Source organism: Leguminivora glycinivorella, chromosome 3 (genome assembly GCF_023078275.1).
Source record: "Leguminivora glycinivorella isolate SPB_JAAS2020 chromosome 3, LegGlyc_1.1, whole genome shotgun sequence".
NCBI classification, from domain to species: domain Eukaryota; kingdom Metazoa; phylum Arthropoda; class Insecta; order Lepidoptera; family Tortricidae; genus Leguminivora; species Leguminivora glycinivorella.
This window is the reverse complement of record NC_062973.1, coordinates 27,179,630-27,194,011: the sequence shown is the minus strand read 5'-3', so window position 1 is coordinate 27,194,011 and position 14,382 is coordinate 27,179,630. Positions and strand designations below refer to the sequence as shown.

General features: G+C 36.7%; 1 protein-coding gene across 1 annotated transcript in view; it reads left to right on the top strand.

The window, feature by feature from the left end:
* Positions 1-5,881: 5,881 nt before the first annotated feature.
* LOC125242679 (lachesin-like) overlaps positions 5,882-14,382 on the top strand; it is a 124,602-nt gene continuing 116,101 nt past the window's right edge. Inside the window, exon 1 of the mRNA XM_048151534.1 lies at positions 5,882-6,049. Within this exon, the coding sequence (XP_048007491.1) occupies positions 5,965-6,049 (85 nt within the window). The 5' untranslated portion in view covers positions 5,882-5,964. The remainder of the gene's footprint in view (positions 6,050-14,382) is intronic.

Below are 14,382 nucleotides of genomic sequence, written 5' to 3'. Positions count from 1 at the left end.
TCAGCAGCAAACATACTGTCACAGCCAAAGTGCTTAAACCATGCAGTGTGTTACGGATTTACGATATATTTGGCGCATTGTCTGTCACAGTATAATTATTAAGTACTGACTGTATCTTACTTGTAAAATGATAATGTTCCTTTGTTTAATTTCGGTAGCATACATTTTTAAAAAAGTTTAAAACATTTACAAAACAAACATGTACGCTGTTACGTCGTCGCCTAAATAGAATATTGTATTTTTTCTCTCTCTCTGTTTTGTATTTTTTAGTATGTGCTATATTTATATTGTTTTTTTATTTTTAGTTTCATAAAGCCTTAGTTTATTTTTATAAACATTTTGTCAAGTGAAAATTCCGTCATAAGTGCTCACTTTTGAAGCGCAGATCACCAAAGAGGGGAATAATTTCCGTCAAGAGTGGAAAGAGGCACATTTTCATAACACCTTCGCATCTGACAACAGGTGACTTAATGTCCGGTCGTTTGTTTCCTTTATGTCTCGGTAGATGACGCCACAGTGCAAACTAGCTGTGCAGTACGTGAACATCTGTTGTTGTTGTAGTCCTAAGGCACCCCAGAGGTGCAAAGGGCCTTCAAGAGCTCGCGCCATGCCTGATCCTATCTTCAGCGACCCTCGTGGCCTCGCTCTAGCTCAACTCGGCCCATCATGTACAGAACTATTTATTGATAGGGGGTAGCCCTTATAAACGTACTCTAAAAAGCCGATAAAGTTCGTTTGTCCCTTCGTATTGTTGTGATAGAAAAAGATAAACGAACTTTATCGGCGTGATAAGTTTAGAATATGTTTATGAATAAGGGGGATAGTCTTTAAGGGTGTTTATATTTAAATCCCGTTGAACAAAACCATCTGCCATCACGATCACAAATTGGAAAACTGGGATTTTATTTGATATATTAAAAACGTCATGTTTTTAGAAATGACGCCAATAGTCCGATAAAGAATTTGCTACGGTACGTATTTAACTCAGGCATGTATTTACATAAATAAATAAAATAGTAATATACCACTATTAGCAATAAGAAGTTGTAAGAAATAAAATAAAATATTGAAATGTCAGGTTGCTGTATCTACCACTACTGACCCCATATTCCACAGTTTAGACGTTTACGAATCTCGGGAAAGGAAAAGATGTTTAAATCCTCAACCCGGATATTAATTAACTGTACTGTGTCTAAAATAGTTACTGCGCCTCCGTAGCATCGTTACGCGGCCAAGGCATCAAATTACATAAGATTCGACGTAATTTTTCATTCGCATCGCAACGAGAAAAGTTGGGTGCGCCATTCAGGCGACCTGACTGCCTTAATTTTATTTAAGTGCTGCAATTATACTCGAGTGGTGCCATGATTGCTCTTCCGAGACAATTTTACTGTGGATGTTAACGGTTTTATAAGCTTGAAGAATAGTGTAACGAATGTAGGAACAGTAAAATAATAGCAATAATAACCTAACCACAAAATTAAAATTTTGAAAAAAACCCCCGACATTGTGGACCGATTTTAATGAATCATGTCTAAGAACACTCCCGATTAACTACGCTTTCAAACAAAAAAAACTGAATTTATATCGGTTCATCCGTTCGAGAGCTACGATGCCACAGACATACGGACGGACGGACGGACTCTAAAAGCTCAAAATAAAATAAAACCACCCTGGTTTTTGAACCTGTCTTCGTTAGGTTAAGATATTTATTTTTGTAATTAAAATCAATTTTCAATATTATAAATTTAATAATAATAATTCATTTTAATTCTAATTCATTATCATGTAACTGTTGACATTTCAATTTGTATATTCTTTCATTATGGTTTAAGAACTTTATTCTCAATAAGAATTTACATAAATTCGCTTACTTGAGAACACAATAATTGTTTTAATATATCTTACAACTAACGTGCAGGCAGTGATAAATAAATGATCATAACAAAATATTAACAAAGTGGGTAGAAATATGTTACTAGCCGGCTTGAGTAACTAAACTCTTGCAAGTAACTGTGGTAAATATTCAATATTGTATTCAAGTTGACATTACGCATTGCAAATCATCAATTCTATAATTCATTTATACTACTTGCATATTTTTTAAATAAAATATTCATTGAACTGTATAGTTATAATAATATTTCAAATCTCTACTTAAATCTAAATTTACAAATGGCAATACGGCAATTAAAATTTGATAGCTTTTAGAGCTTTTTAAAAAACTTACGGTTATTACTGTTCGGTTATTCCGCTCTCTAAAGACACTGTATCACTTCCTTTGTCTCCTACAATTCGGATTAAAACCAGCTCAACACTATGTCCGCTTATTATTTCACCATCACCACTACGAAGATCTGAGGCCAGCGAAGATTTTACATGGTCCTTCGAGCCGGATTTTTGAAAGGTTTCGTAACAGAATTTGAAATACATTTTGTGTTATGACAGAGATTCTTCTAGATTATTGAGATACCTCTGAAGTATACATGTAGCTAATGTTCATAGGCAACAGTGAGTACCTTACATTACATCAGACAACTCGTCTGCTCATTATTTATCAAATAAACTCATCGGTCATAGAATCCCAAGACAAGGCCCTAGCCAAAGAAATAAGTTGTTACCGTTGAAAAGTTTATAGAACTGCGATGGACCGGCTCGACAACAAGCCAATTAAATAAATAAATAAATATTGGGGACACCTTACATAGATCAACTTAGCCCCAAACTAAGCAAAGCTTGTACTATGGGTGCACAGCGACGATATACATACTTAAATAGATAAATACATACTAATATACATAGAAAACATCCATGACTCGGGAACAAATATCTGTGCTCATCACACAAACAAATGCCCTTACCGGGATTCGAACCCAGGATCGCGGCTTAGCAGGCAGGGTCACTACCGACTGAGCCAGACCAGTCGTCAAGGTATTAAGGTACAGCGGGGCAAATTTCGACTGGTGACAATTGTAACTGATCCATTTTTTCCATTATTACACTATGATGTTGAGTTCTACATGTATCCACTGAACACGCCTACCATATATAACCGGTGGACACTATTTAATAATGCAAACATTGTGAAACATTGAAAAAAAAAGGATCAGCTACATTTGCAACCCAGTCGAGATTTGCCCCGCTGTACCTTTCACTTCTATATGTATGATTCCAGTCTCATCATGGTGCAGTCACCTTACCTTCTTAATTTGATGTTACCTGAGACTGACGTCACATCCTTGATGACGTCATCAGTCGTGCACACGTGACATATTATTATTATGGGTGTGTGACGCAATGCTTTTATCCGAGGATTTTAAGCGTAATAGTAATGAGTGCACTTAAAGCGATGAAACGTACATTTAGGCACGTACGTTTTGTGTTACACGATTTTAAAATGTGTCTGATTTAATAATTGTTCTATTGTTGTACGCTTTTGTGACACAGCCGGGATGAATTATAAAATGATAATGTATAATATTGCGAGTGATATACAGTGAAACCTGGATAAGTGAGACTTCAAGGGGCGAAAGAATTTGTGTCACTCAAAGAGGTATTCCACTTATAAAGGGTTTCTGTTAGACAGGTTTAATAAAATGTCTGTCTAATTGACAGAGGGTAACAGGGGTTAGAATAGAGATCGTTTCAGTTAAAGAGGTGACAATTGTGACAAATAAGGTATTTTTAAACAATACATAGTTAATTATAATATGTATAAGAGTTATTTTATTGCATATTAGTTGTTCTCTCTAAAAAGGAAAGGTACAAAATAAACATTGTTGGTTCAAATAAAATATCGGAAACACGCACGTCATTTCGTCTCCGGCTTTTATAAAATACATTTTTTTGTAAATATTGTTATGTAATATTTATCGAGATTTTTTCTGTAATATTTGTTTTTATTTCGATAGATTCAATTACATACTTAATATAAATAAAAAACCCCTTCAACTCGCTTAAACATAAATAACCGACGATTTATGGACGGATTAAGAATTAGGTAGGTACTTATTAAAAATATAGAAACTGATTTTCAATAAAGTCCAAGTTACAGAGACACTAACAGAGGCAAATGTGAAAACTCAGTCGAAGAAGCTTATCTCAGTTATAGAGGTCTGTTTTGTATCACTAATAGAGATAAAACAGTGCCAAAGTGTCGGGACAGCACCATCGGTCTAAACTAAAGAGGTTTCTCACTTATCCAGGTCCCACTTAACAGCCGGCGTATCATGCTGCCAATTTTATCACTTATCCACGTGGATAAGACATCTGTCACTCTCACACTGACGTACTTGCTAAAGCGTGACGGATGCTTTATCCACGTGGATAAATGATAAAATTGGCAGCATGATACGCCGGCTGACTTCACTGTATACAACGCTCTGAAATAGGTAGGTACAGTCAACCAATTGGAACCCTAGGCCACTGTAGAACTATGTCACAGTGACGTTATAGATCAGATTGTAAGAAATCTCTTATTGATTGTCATTTTGACATGGTTGTAGAGTGGCCTAGGGCACCAATTGGTTGACTGCACTCCTAACAGTTAGTGTTTTTACAGTTGTGATTTTTGTACGATTAATGAAGTGTCCGTGTATGCATGATGGTCAATGAAATAAACAAATATTTATATGGTCCTCTCTCGCCTGACCATAATTAAAAACTCGTTTACAACCTATCAGTCACAATAATAATCTACTCGTTGCTGTTGACAACTATAATGAATTATGTCAAAACGTTGCACTAAGTTTTCGTTTGATCCGATTCGAAAGGAAATTAGTTCGAATATTCTCGAAGTTAAATCCAAATACGAAATACAGACAGACAATGACGTTGAATTTCAAATGCAGATTTGATTCAAGAAGCAACATTTGCATCGATATTATCTGTCGTCTGGCTTTTTGATTTATTAAACTGGCTTAACTTGCTAATATTAGAAATGCATGTCAAGTTATTTATGTTCCAGTAATTTAAGTTGACCGTTACGGTGGCCGAGCCGGTAATCGAACCCGAGTCTTCTGCTTACGCGGCCAGGATTACCTTTACACCACCCTGACCGACGTGGTTCTCGTCAAAAATTCTCTGGTGTATGTTATCGCTGAAGGCTAGGAGCCTGTGGCCAACTCTTAGGACGAGAAGTTTGTAAAATTAGCATTAATAATAGCAGATGAAACAAAGCACCAAAATTATCTGACATCCTGAATAACTTCTCTAAAATGCCGTCTTCTAGTGGCCAAATATCTGTCGGGATTTTAATGTATACATTTTAAATAAATATCAAATTTAAAACCTCTTTATTTACATGAACATATTTTTACATAATTATATAAGAAACTAAGACTAAACTTAAAAGCTAGCTAATGTCTAAAATAGGCCCTTTTGGCATTGTGCCAAGGATACTGGCGACATTTTCTCGCTGTATCGCAATGCTGATACGTTGTGCGAGGAAGTCGCCAGCTCTTCGGTCACCATTTACCTCAACCAGACGCTTCGCGATTTCTGTGAACTTGTTCGCGCTGGGACCCCATGGACCTAGAGTTTCTACGCCAAATATCAAATTAATGTATATATCATAAAATAATTATGACACAATTATAATTTTGTTTTTTTCTTGTCTACGTTTTTTGTCGGAAGCTGTCTTACTTAAAGAACCTATGACATTGTATTAAGCAATGTAAACACTTATGTAAAAAAAATTGTATTGTAACTTTTTCCAAATTCTATATTTCAACGATAACTACCCCGTAATACTCCAAATTTCACAACACACTCAAAAAAGGCTATTTTCTACGCATGCGCGAAGTCTCCTTCTGCCTGCCAAGCCACCAACCGAACAGTAGCCAACCGAACGCGCCCGGTCCTCGCGTCCCGACCGTTACGAACGCGATTCAAACTTTCGAATTCCGAACACTTTATTACTGGCCAGTGTTTCAAATTTTTGGTTTGTGTTTTTTTTTGTGTAAAATGCGCTTGGACGTAGTGATGAAGTGGGATATACAGTTGGTAGTGCTGGGAGTTTCAGTGTTGTTTCGGTGCACGGATTCCATCGGTAAGTTATTGAATTTATTAAAGTTTAGGACAATGAAAAAAATTTACAAAGGAGTGAAACTGGAATTATTAACTAAATTGAAAATACTTAATAGACGAAATCTCCGACGCACTGAAGGATTAAGAACAAGAACGTTTGACATTTATGTTTCTGTACCCATTTTTATACAAATATTGTAGTTATAAATACACAGTATATACATTTAAATATAAAATGTATAATATTATAATTATGTAAAATATATGCAAGATGCAGCAAAGATGAAAAATTCCAAAAATTACTCATCAGCTTTGTGTGAAGAAAAGTAAGCACCAGATCTCCAACCCGATCTACCGAAAGTCATCCTAGTGTGATACAATTTTACTGTTACCAAAGTTCTTTATGGTAATCCTACCATGTTGTATTTGAGCTAAAATGTCGAGCATGTTAAATATGCAACGGGATTTCAGGCGTATGCACACTATTTGGTGTTGCATATTTTAGCGAATCCTACACTAGACTGATCGGGCTTGCAAAACTGACCAAGCGGCCTGTTTGGCGAATAAACTTATGAATTTGTAATATCCTCTAAATTTTGTGATTCACAACAGATTTCCTATTATCGAATAATACTTAGGTATAATCGGATTTAAGTATTAATTATTGTCGAAGAGTCAAATGTGGGCCTGAATAAGCCGACTGATTTTAACCACGCATTTCAGATGTAAAAACCCACAAAAAATATTTGATGACTTTTGTAATTTTTGGATAAAAAAAAATGTTAACTAGGCGATATCCAGAAAAGTTTATAGGACGTTATAGTAGTTCTAAATGTGGTCAGGAATACCCTGTTAAAATCTTTCGGTTTATTCAGGCTCACGGTTTAGGTTTTTATTTAGGTACCTACTGAAATATGTAGAATCTGATGATTTTATATAATTTCTGGATTTTTATTTGTATGTTTAAAAATCCTTATATTTCTGAAAGAGTGGGGTCGTTTTAATACAACATGAGAAAACGTATAATCTCTCTTCAACCGTAAAGTAATAGTTACAAAATCATTTTATATCCTCCTACACTTATGATAAAAACAAATACGGTAGGTATCAATTTAATAAACCAGCTCTAGTATAAAAAAAAAACAAATTTCGTGCCAGATCGCTTTCAAAAATATTAAAGTTCTCGCAATCACATGCACGTTTGAAAAAAAAATGGTATCGGCGTAATCCCGATGGAAAGAGTGCTATTCGAAAATCCTAAAATCGATAGTCGATTTGATAAAAAGTCAATTATCATCATCACAGGCCTTTGCGACTATTGCAGACGATTTACACATTGTTTAGACAATGGGAGGATGGATGAGAGGAGAGTAACAAAGAAAGTATATGAAAAAAGAGTGGAAGGGTCAGTTGGAAGTGGAAGACCTAGGCGAACTTTTCTTGTTCAAATCGGGGAAATATTGCAAAAAGGCCAGGTCAAAAACCTACCCCTCTAGGAAACAGGTGTGATTGTATGTATGTATGTTAGACAATGGGCTTGCTGACTGTGGAGACCGATTCGCGAGCGACACGACCTGCCACATTTTTGGCAGAGAAAACTCATTCCGCCTGAGGTTCCAGTCTCGGTTTGCTTTCCGCTACAACTTTTTGCTATCTAAAACATCAAACCAGGCTTCGTCGCATAGCCTTCTCCCCTCCACAACACGTTTTTGTCGTTGACCACGGTCTTCAGCTAAGATTTCCCAGGCCAGAAGGTCGATTTTAAAAGCAGATCACTTAATTATTACATTCCATACTATTAGTAATATTATATAATATTAAAAAGCGCTGGTGGCCTAGCGGTAAGAGCGTGCGACTTTCGATCCGGAGGTCGCGGGTTCGAATTCGAACCCGGCTCGTACCAATGAGTTTTTCTGAACGTATGTGCGAAATGTCATTTGATATTTGCCAGTCGCTTTTCGGTGAAGGAAAAACATCGTGAGGAAACCGGACTAATTCCAATAAGGCCTAGTTACCCTTCGGGTTGGAAGGTCAGATGGCAGTCGCTTTAGTAAAAACTAGTGCCTATGCCAAATCTTGGGATTAGTTTTCAAAGCGGACCCCAGGCTCCCATGAGCCGTGGCAAATGTCGGGATAACGCGAGGAGGAGGACTACTAGTAATATTATAAATGGGAAAGTGTGCGTGTCTCTTTGTTTGTCCATTATTACAATTATGAATATAAGATCGAGGCTGATAAAGCCCCGTTGCCTTCTTAGACACATTTTAAACTGAACACTTCTGGCTGACTAGAAATAGCTGATTTGCATGTTCGAAGTTTTGCAAATTTGTTGCATGAAGTCCACCCATCATCATCATCATCGTCATCATCATTATGGATGAATCCAGATTCATCCATACTAATAATTATAAATGGGAAAGTGTGTGTATCTGTTTGTTTGTCCGTCTTTCACGGCAAAACGGAGCAACGAAATGACGTGATTTTTTAAATGGAGATACAGTTGAAGGGATGGAGAGTGACATAGGCTACTTTTTGTCTCTTTCTAACGCGTCAAATCTAGTTTAAAATATTTCAGTCAGCTCAGTAAGAAGTACTGACTTTGACTGAATTAGCACTTCGTACGTTTCGATGAAAATACGAAAGCAAAACATTTCGGACACCAACTGTGGACGTTTGCGGGCGCTGTTCATTTTCTTCATACAATTTAAATGCCTATATCATTTTCATAACGATTCCGATATCGAGAAAATGTGACACTTTTAATCAAAGCCACTCGGTTATTAACCTAACTCTCTCACTTTTCCTTATTTGCGCGACAGAGTCAAACTAAATAAGTTTCGATCGGCGTCTAGCGTCAACGATTTTCATTTCGGCTGAAACTAGAAAGACGCCCTTAGAACTGGCCTGCCACTTATGTAATCTAACCCTACCTGAGATTCTTAACTACCTATTGAGTACACTTCACTTTCTTACCCTTCAGACTAATTGTCTGGGTAGCTCCAATTATCCCTTAAATTTGTTAAACGAACGAACGATTGTTCGGGAATAAATGAAATGAATGACTTCCGCATTTATGTTTGAGAGTGAATGGCTTTTTGGTAATGATGTGGGAGATTACGATCTTAGAATAGGTATGAATGTGAATGAGCGTTCCTTAAATGGGATCTTGTAGCGATGTTTATAAATTATTTATTATTATATTCGTAATTTGTACAAATTACGCACTAGGTATCTCATAGGTAAGCGTGCTCCACCGTAGACCGCATCATCACTTACCATCAGGTGTGATCGTGGTCAAACGTCTACCTATCTATACTAAAAAAAAAAAAAAAAAAATTACATGACTGATTTATCAACGCAGAGGTGAAACTACAAAAATAGGGAATTTACCTTTGTACAAATTGATTTTAAATGGTCTATAAAACTTGGGGACCACATTTTTTGAATCTCGAATGGATGAATTTACCGTTCGAAAATCTGTGGAAAACGACGTAATGCTAATTCGAACGGCGAATTCATGCGTTCGAGATTCAAACATCGGTCCCCAAGTTTTATAGACCATTTAAAATCAATTTGTACAAAAGTAAATACGAGATTTTGGAAAGACTACCATAAAAGGATCAAATGTAGACTTCAGACAGAATTGTGGACTTATCGGATTATAAATGAAATTTTAAGAGTAACGTTTCGAATATGGCTTTGTCTTCCCCGAGACTTTTTTTTATACTATGTCGGTGGCAAACAAGCGTACGGCCCGCCTGATGGAAAGCGGTCACCGTAACCTATGGACGCCTGCAACTCAGAGAGTGTCACATGCGCGTTGCCACCCCATTAGAAACTTGTACATTCCCCTTTGCTGTGTTAAATACCTACACAGTAAAAAGGAGTGCACAAGTTCCAAGGAGGGTTCGGGTTGCCGACGACTCGAAGGACAATAGACGGAATAAGTAAGTTCCGTAAGTCCTCCCGTCATCAGCACACCGCACCCTCGTTGAGCTTACTGAAACTATACGCCGTTCTTAAAACGTCGGAGGTCAGTTATAAAACTTAGGTATATAAGGTAATTCTACGAATAAGTTCCGCTATAATATTTTTGTTTATTTACTTACTTAACCTTTATTGCAAAAAAGAAAATCTTAAAGTACAAAAGGCGAATTTTTAATTATTAACAATTTGTAGGCAAAATACATCCGAAGCAAAATCACAAAGACACAATTAGAAAATTATTTATAGACAGCTGAGATACCTACTCAATATTATAAAACCTGAGTCCTATTAGTATCCATATAAGTAATATTAACTCTTGACGTTAACGAAAATTGATTGCCATTATTGAATTACCATTACATGTAATTTATCATCTTTGTCATTATTTTCCCATTCACAGGTAAATGATGAATACATTCGGTAATGTCGCCATTCAACGGGGACGTTTATATTTCGGTGAATCATTTAAGCATATCGCAATTCTACGAATAAAATTACAATGATCTACATTTTCAGTAATATAACCTAAACCACTAAATTTGTGTTCTGAAAAAAAAACCCCGAGCGCGACATTGTGGACCGATTTTCATGAAACTTGGCTAAGAACATTTCCCGACTACCTCAGCTTTTAAACAAAAAGAAAATAGATGTAAATCGGTTCATCCGTTCGGGAGCTACGGTGCCCGAGACAGACACACACACAGAAAGGCAGACAGACATACAGAGAGACAGACAGACAAACAGATAGACAGACACGTCTAACTTGTAACACCCCATCGTTTTTGCGTCGGAGGTTAATTATCTGTAACTATCAAAATAGAAAGTTGTGATTCTTTACTAAAGTAGCTTAGTAGGTATTATGTACATACAGCACTCTGTAGAAAAATCTTCCAACTCGGGTTTTTTGGCGTCAGAAAATGTGTCATGGTACAAAAAGGAGCCAACGGATTTGCAAACGAATTCTCGTATATTTGAAGCTGAAGGAAAAAAAGATCTGTAAATCTTGGCAATACTTTAAGCTATGCTTTTTTGCTTAAGATTTTCTACATATCCGCATTGAACTGATGGTTTTGTTTCGTATTTTTAGAGATTGGAAAGATTTATTTGCCAAAAATAAAGCTATGTACCTGTGTTGTAAATATTAACGCAAAAATTATGCGTTATTACATGATTTCGGTTAAATACGTCTGATTTAAATAGTTTTTCTTGCCTAATTGTAATTGCAGGACGTGTAAAAAGTATGTATTTTTACCAATAAAATATCGGAATCTGAATCTGAATCAATACGAAATCTAATAATAAAACCACGAGAGTGTGACAATACGAGTATAAGTATGAATTTTTTGAAACGAACGTTTCTAAACAAAGGTATTGTTCCTTTTGTGTTGAGCGGGAGCTTCTGTATTTGCACGCACTAAGACAACAAGAAGCAACTGTATCCTGATAATTCTAAGGTTCAAATCTGTACAGCAGCAAATTTGAGATAGATTATTTTGGAAATGCGAAGCGATAGACCACACCGCTATAGGTGCGAAAATACCTGGTAACCCAGGTTGATATCTGATGTCTTCGGAAATATCGGGAGCTCGACAAAAATGAGGAAGGTAATCACGGTCTATATCCCGGTCAATATAAGTCTAATGAAAATAACCGTGAATCATTCAAAACTCTAATCAGATATCATTTTTATTGTAAGGTTAGAGTTTTATACCAGACAATTAGTGGTATAAATTAAATATTAATGAGTCTTGTGCACCACAGCACAACTACCTCTAAAACATGAAAACAATATAACATAATCACCAACTTGGCCATATGAAGAGGAAGAGAGAGGATCGTGCGGCCAAGAGAGCTACTCTGTCGATCAATTGAAACAGGTTCGGTCAGAAAGCCCAGGTATAGTCAACCAAGTAGAATCCTAGGCCACTCTAGAACCCTGTTTTGCTCTGTTATTGACAGCGTGCTTTATTTGCTACTAGTTTTTGTCCGCGGCTTCGCTCGCGTTAAATTCGAAAATCGAGGAATGCTCCATACAATTCCACCCCCCATTTTAAGGAAGTGGGGAGTTATAAAGATACAAAAAGTAGCTTATGCCACTCTCCATCCCTTCAACTATCCCCACTTAAAAAATCACGTCAATTCGTCGCTCCTTTTTGCATTTATAATATTAGTATGGATAGCAGTCATTTTGACTTTTACCAAAGTATCTTTTACTGTGAAAGGGTTGTACAGTGGATTCCGATTGGTTGACTGTGAGTGTGTGCCTACCGCAGGATCAACGACGTCTAGAAAGACATGAATGACAATGGCATCAGATCACATAGGGCAGGAGCGAATGGTGATATCCAGCGTCAGAGGCCAAGATCCACTTCGGGTCACTGAGCCAAAGAATTAGCACCTCATAATGCTAAGAAGTAGAAGTAGTAATAAGTAGAATTAAATCAAGTACTCATACATATAAAAATAAATATAATCACGCCTGTATGCCATACTACTCACTTCAGTGCCACTCTTGGCAAAAAGGGGTTGAAAGAAATCGAATTTGAGACATTGCAGTGATAGGTTGCCAGCCTCTCGCCTACCCCATATCCCGCAGACACCCACTCGTCTAACTGAGACGTGGGTGTCGAATTCTGCGACACCCACGGGAAGAAAGGGGGTGGTGAAATTCTTATCCCGTCACCACACGGGTCAAATCAAGTACATAGAGGAAAATATTATAATACTAGAAAAGGAACATGTAACGTAAAACGGGAAATTCTTCAACCATATTAAATGTTAAATTTTAATTTATTCTTCATTTACGTGAGCAAATGAGACCGTTTCCTTGCATGATGAATAAGTGCATTACAAAGTGGCATAATTTGTCACAAGGAGCTCGTTTAAAATAATACCATTCCGCAGAATTTCATTTTAATTCTCGACATCACGCCACTTAGCGATTACTATGCGACTTCTTTCTGAATGTATATTCTTAGCTTCAACCATAGTTGTTATTTTTGAATACATTACTATATTGTACATAACTTAAAAGCACCGTAAAAGGCAAGAAAATGTATGTGATTTTTGATTCTAGTAAAAAGCCATTTAGAGACGCAGTTCACTTTCTCCATATAATTAATGTCAATTTTAACCGACTTCAAAAAAAGGAGGAAGTTCTCAATTGTACTGTATTTTTTTGTATGTATTTTACGCGATATCTCCGAGAATCATGAATCGATTCTCAATTTTTATTTTTTAATCGAACGGGTATAACCCCGAGATGGTCCCATTAGATTGGTACCAAGTCGGGGTCTGATGATGGGATCTTGGAGAAATCGAAGGAACTCTTCAAATGCCATAGGCACATGTAATGTTTTTAGTGTATTTTTCAAAGGTAGGTACATCAGTATTTGTGCAATTCCCGTTAAGTTTGTACAATGGATCACGTTTCCGATTTGGATAAAAATTGGAAGGCTGATCGAGTCCATGATACTGAGCAAGATCCACTAGGTTTCCCAAAATGTCCTATGTAGTTTGTATGAAACCTTCCTTTTTTGTTACCAGATTTCTATACATTTTCGGTAACAAAAAAGGAAAGTTTCATACAATCAACCCAAATCGGAGACGTGATCCAAATGTACAAACTAACCGGGAATTGCTGATTTACGCCTGATGGTAATAATTTTATGTGGCTGAACTGATGATGGAAGGTCAATTCCTCAATGGTTAGGAGTTAGGATAATTCTTTCACTACTGTACGCATATTCGGACTGATAATTATAATATCAATAGGAATCACTAAAAATCAAGAAATAAATAATCGCGTTGTTCGGGGACATTTCCCAGCTGTGGGAAGGGGCTTTTACAAAACCATAAGAGCAGTTTTCTTCGTGAAGTGGTTTAGTGACTGTTTAATTTGTTGTCTCTTGTCAGGTCATTTTAGGTCATTTAGATTCATTTTCTGTTCTTTTTAATAATAATAGTTATTTGTTATACATACATACATATAATCACGCCTGTGTCCCATGAAGGGGTAGGCAGAGTACATGAAACTACTCGTTTCAGTGCCACTCTTGGCAAATAAGGGGTTGAAAGAAACCGAAACTGTGACATTGCAGATTTGTTATACAAGGGGGCAAAGTTGTATTTTAACGCCGAGTGTGGAATTAAAAAAACGAGCAAGTGAAAGGATTCTATAGTTGAACTACGAGCGTAGCGAGTGGTTCGAGAATAGGATCCTGAACTTGCGAGTTTTTTAACACACGAGAAGTAAAATACATTTGCACCCGAGTGTAACACAAAGCTTTTCGCCTCACTGTAGCGAGGAAACTACAACGCAAAAAATGCGTTTATCACTGCTTCCAGTAGATCCACAAGTGGTAAATC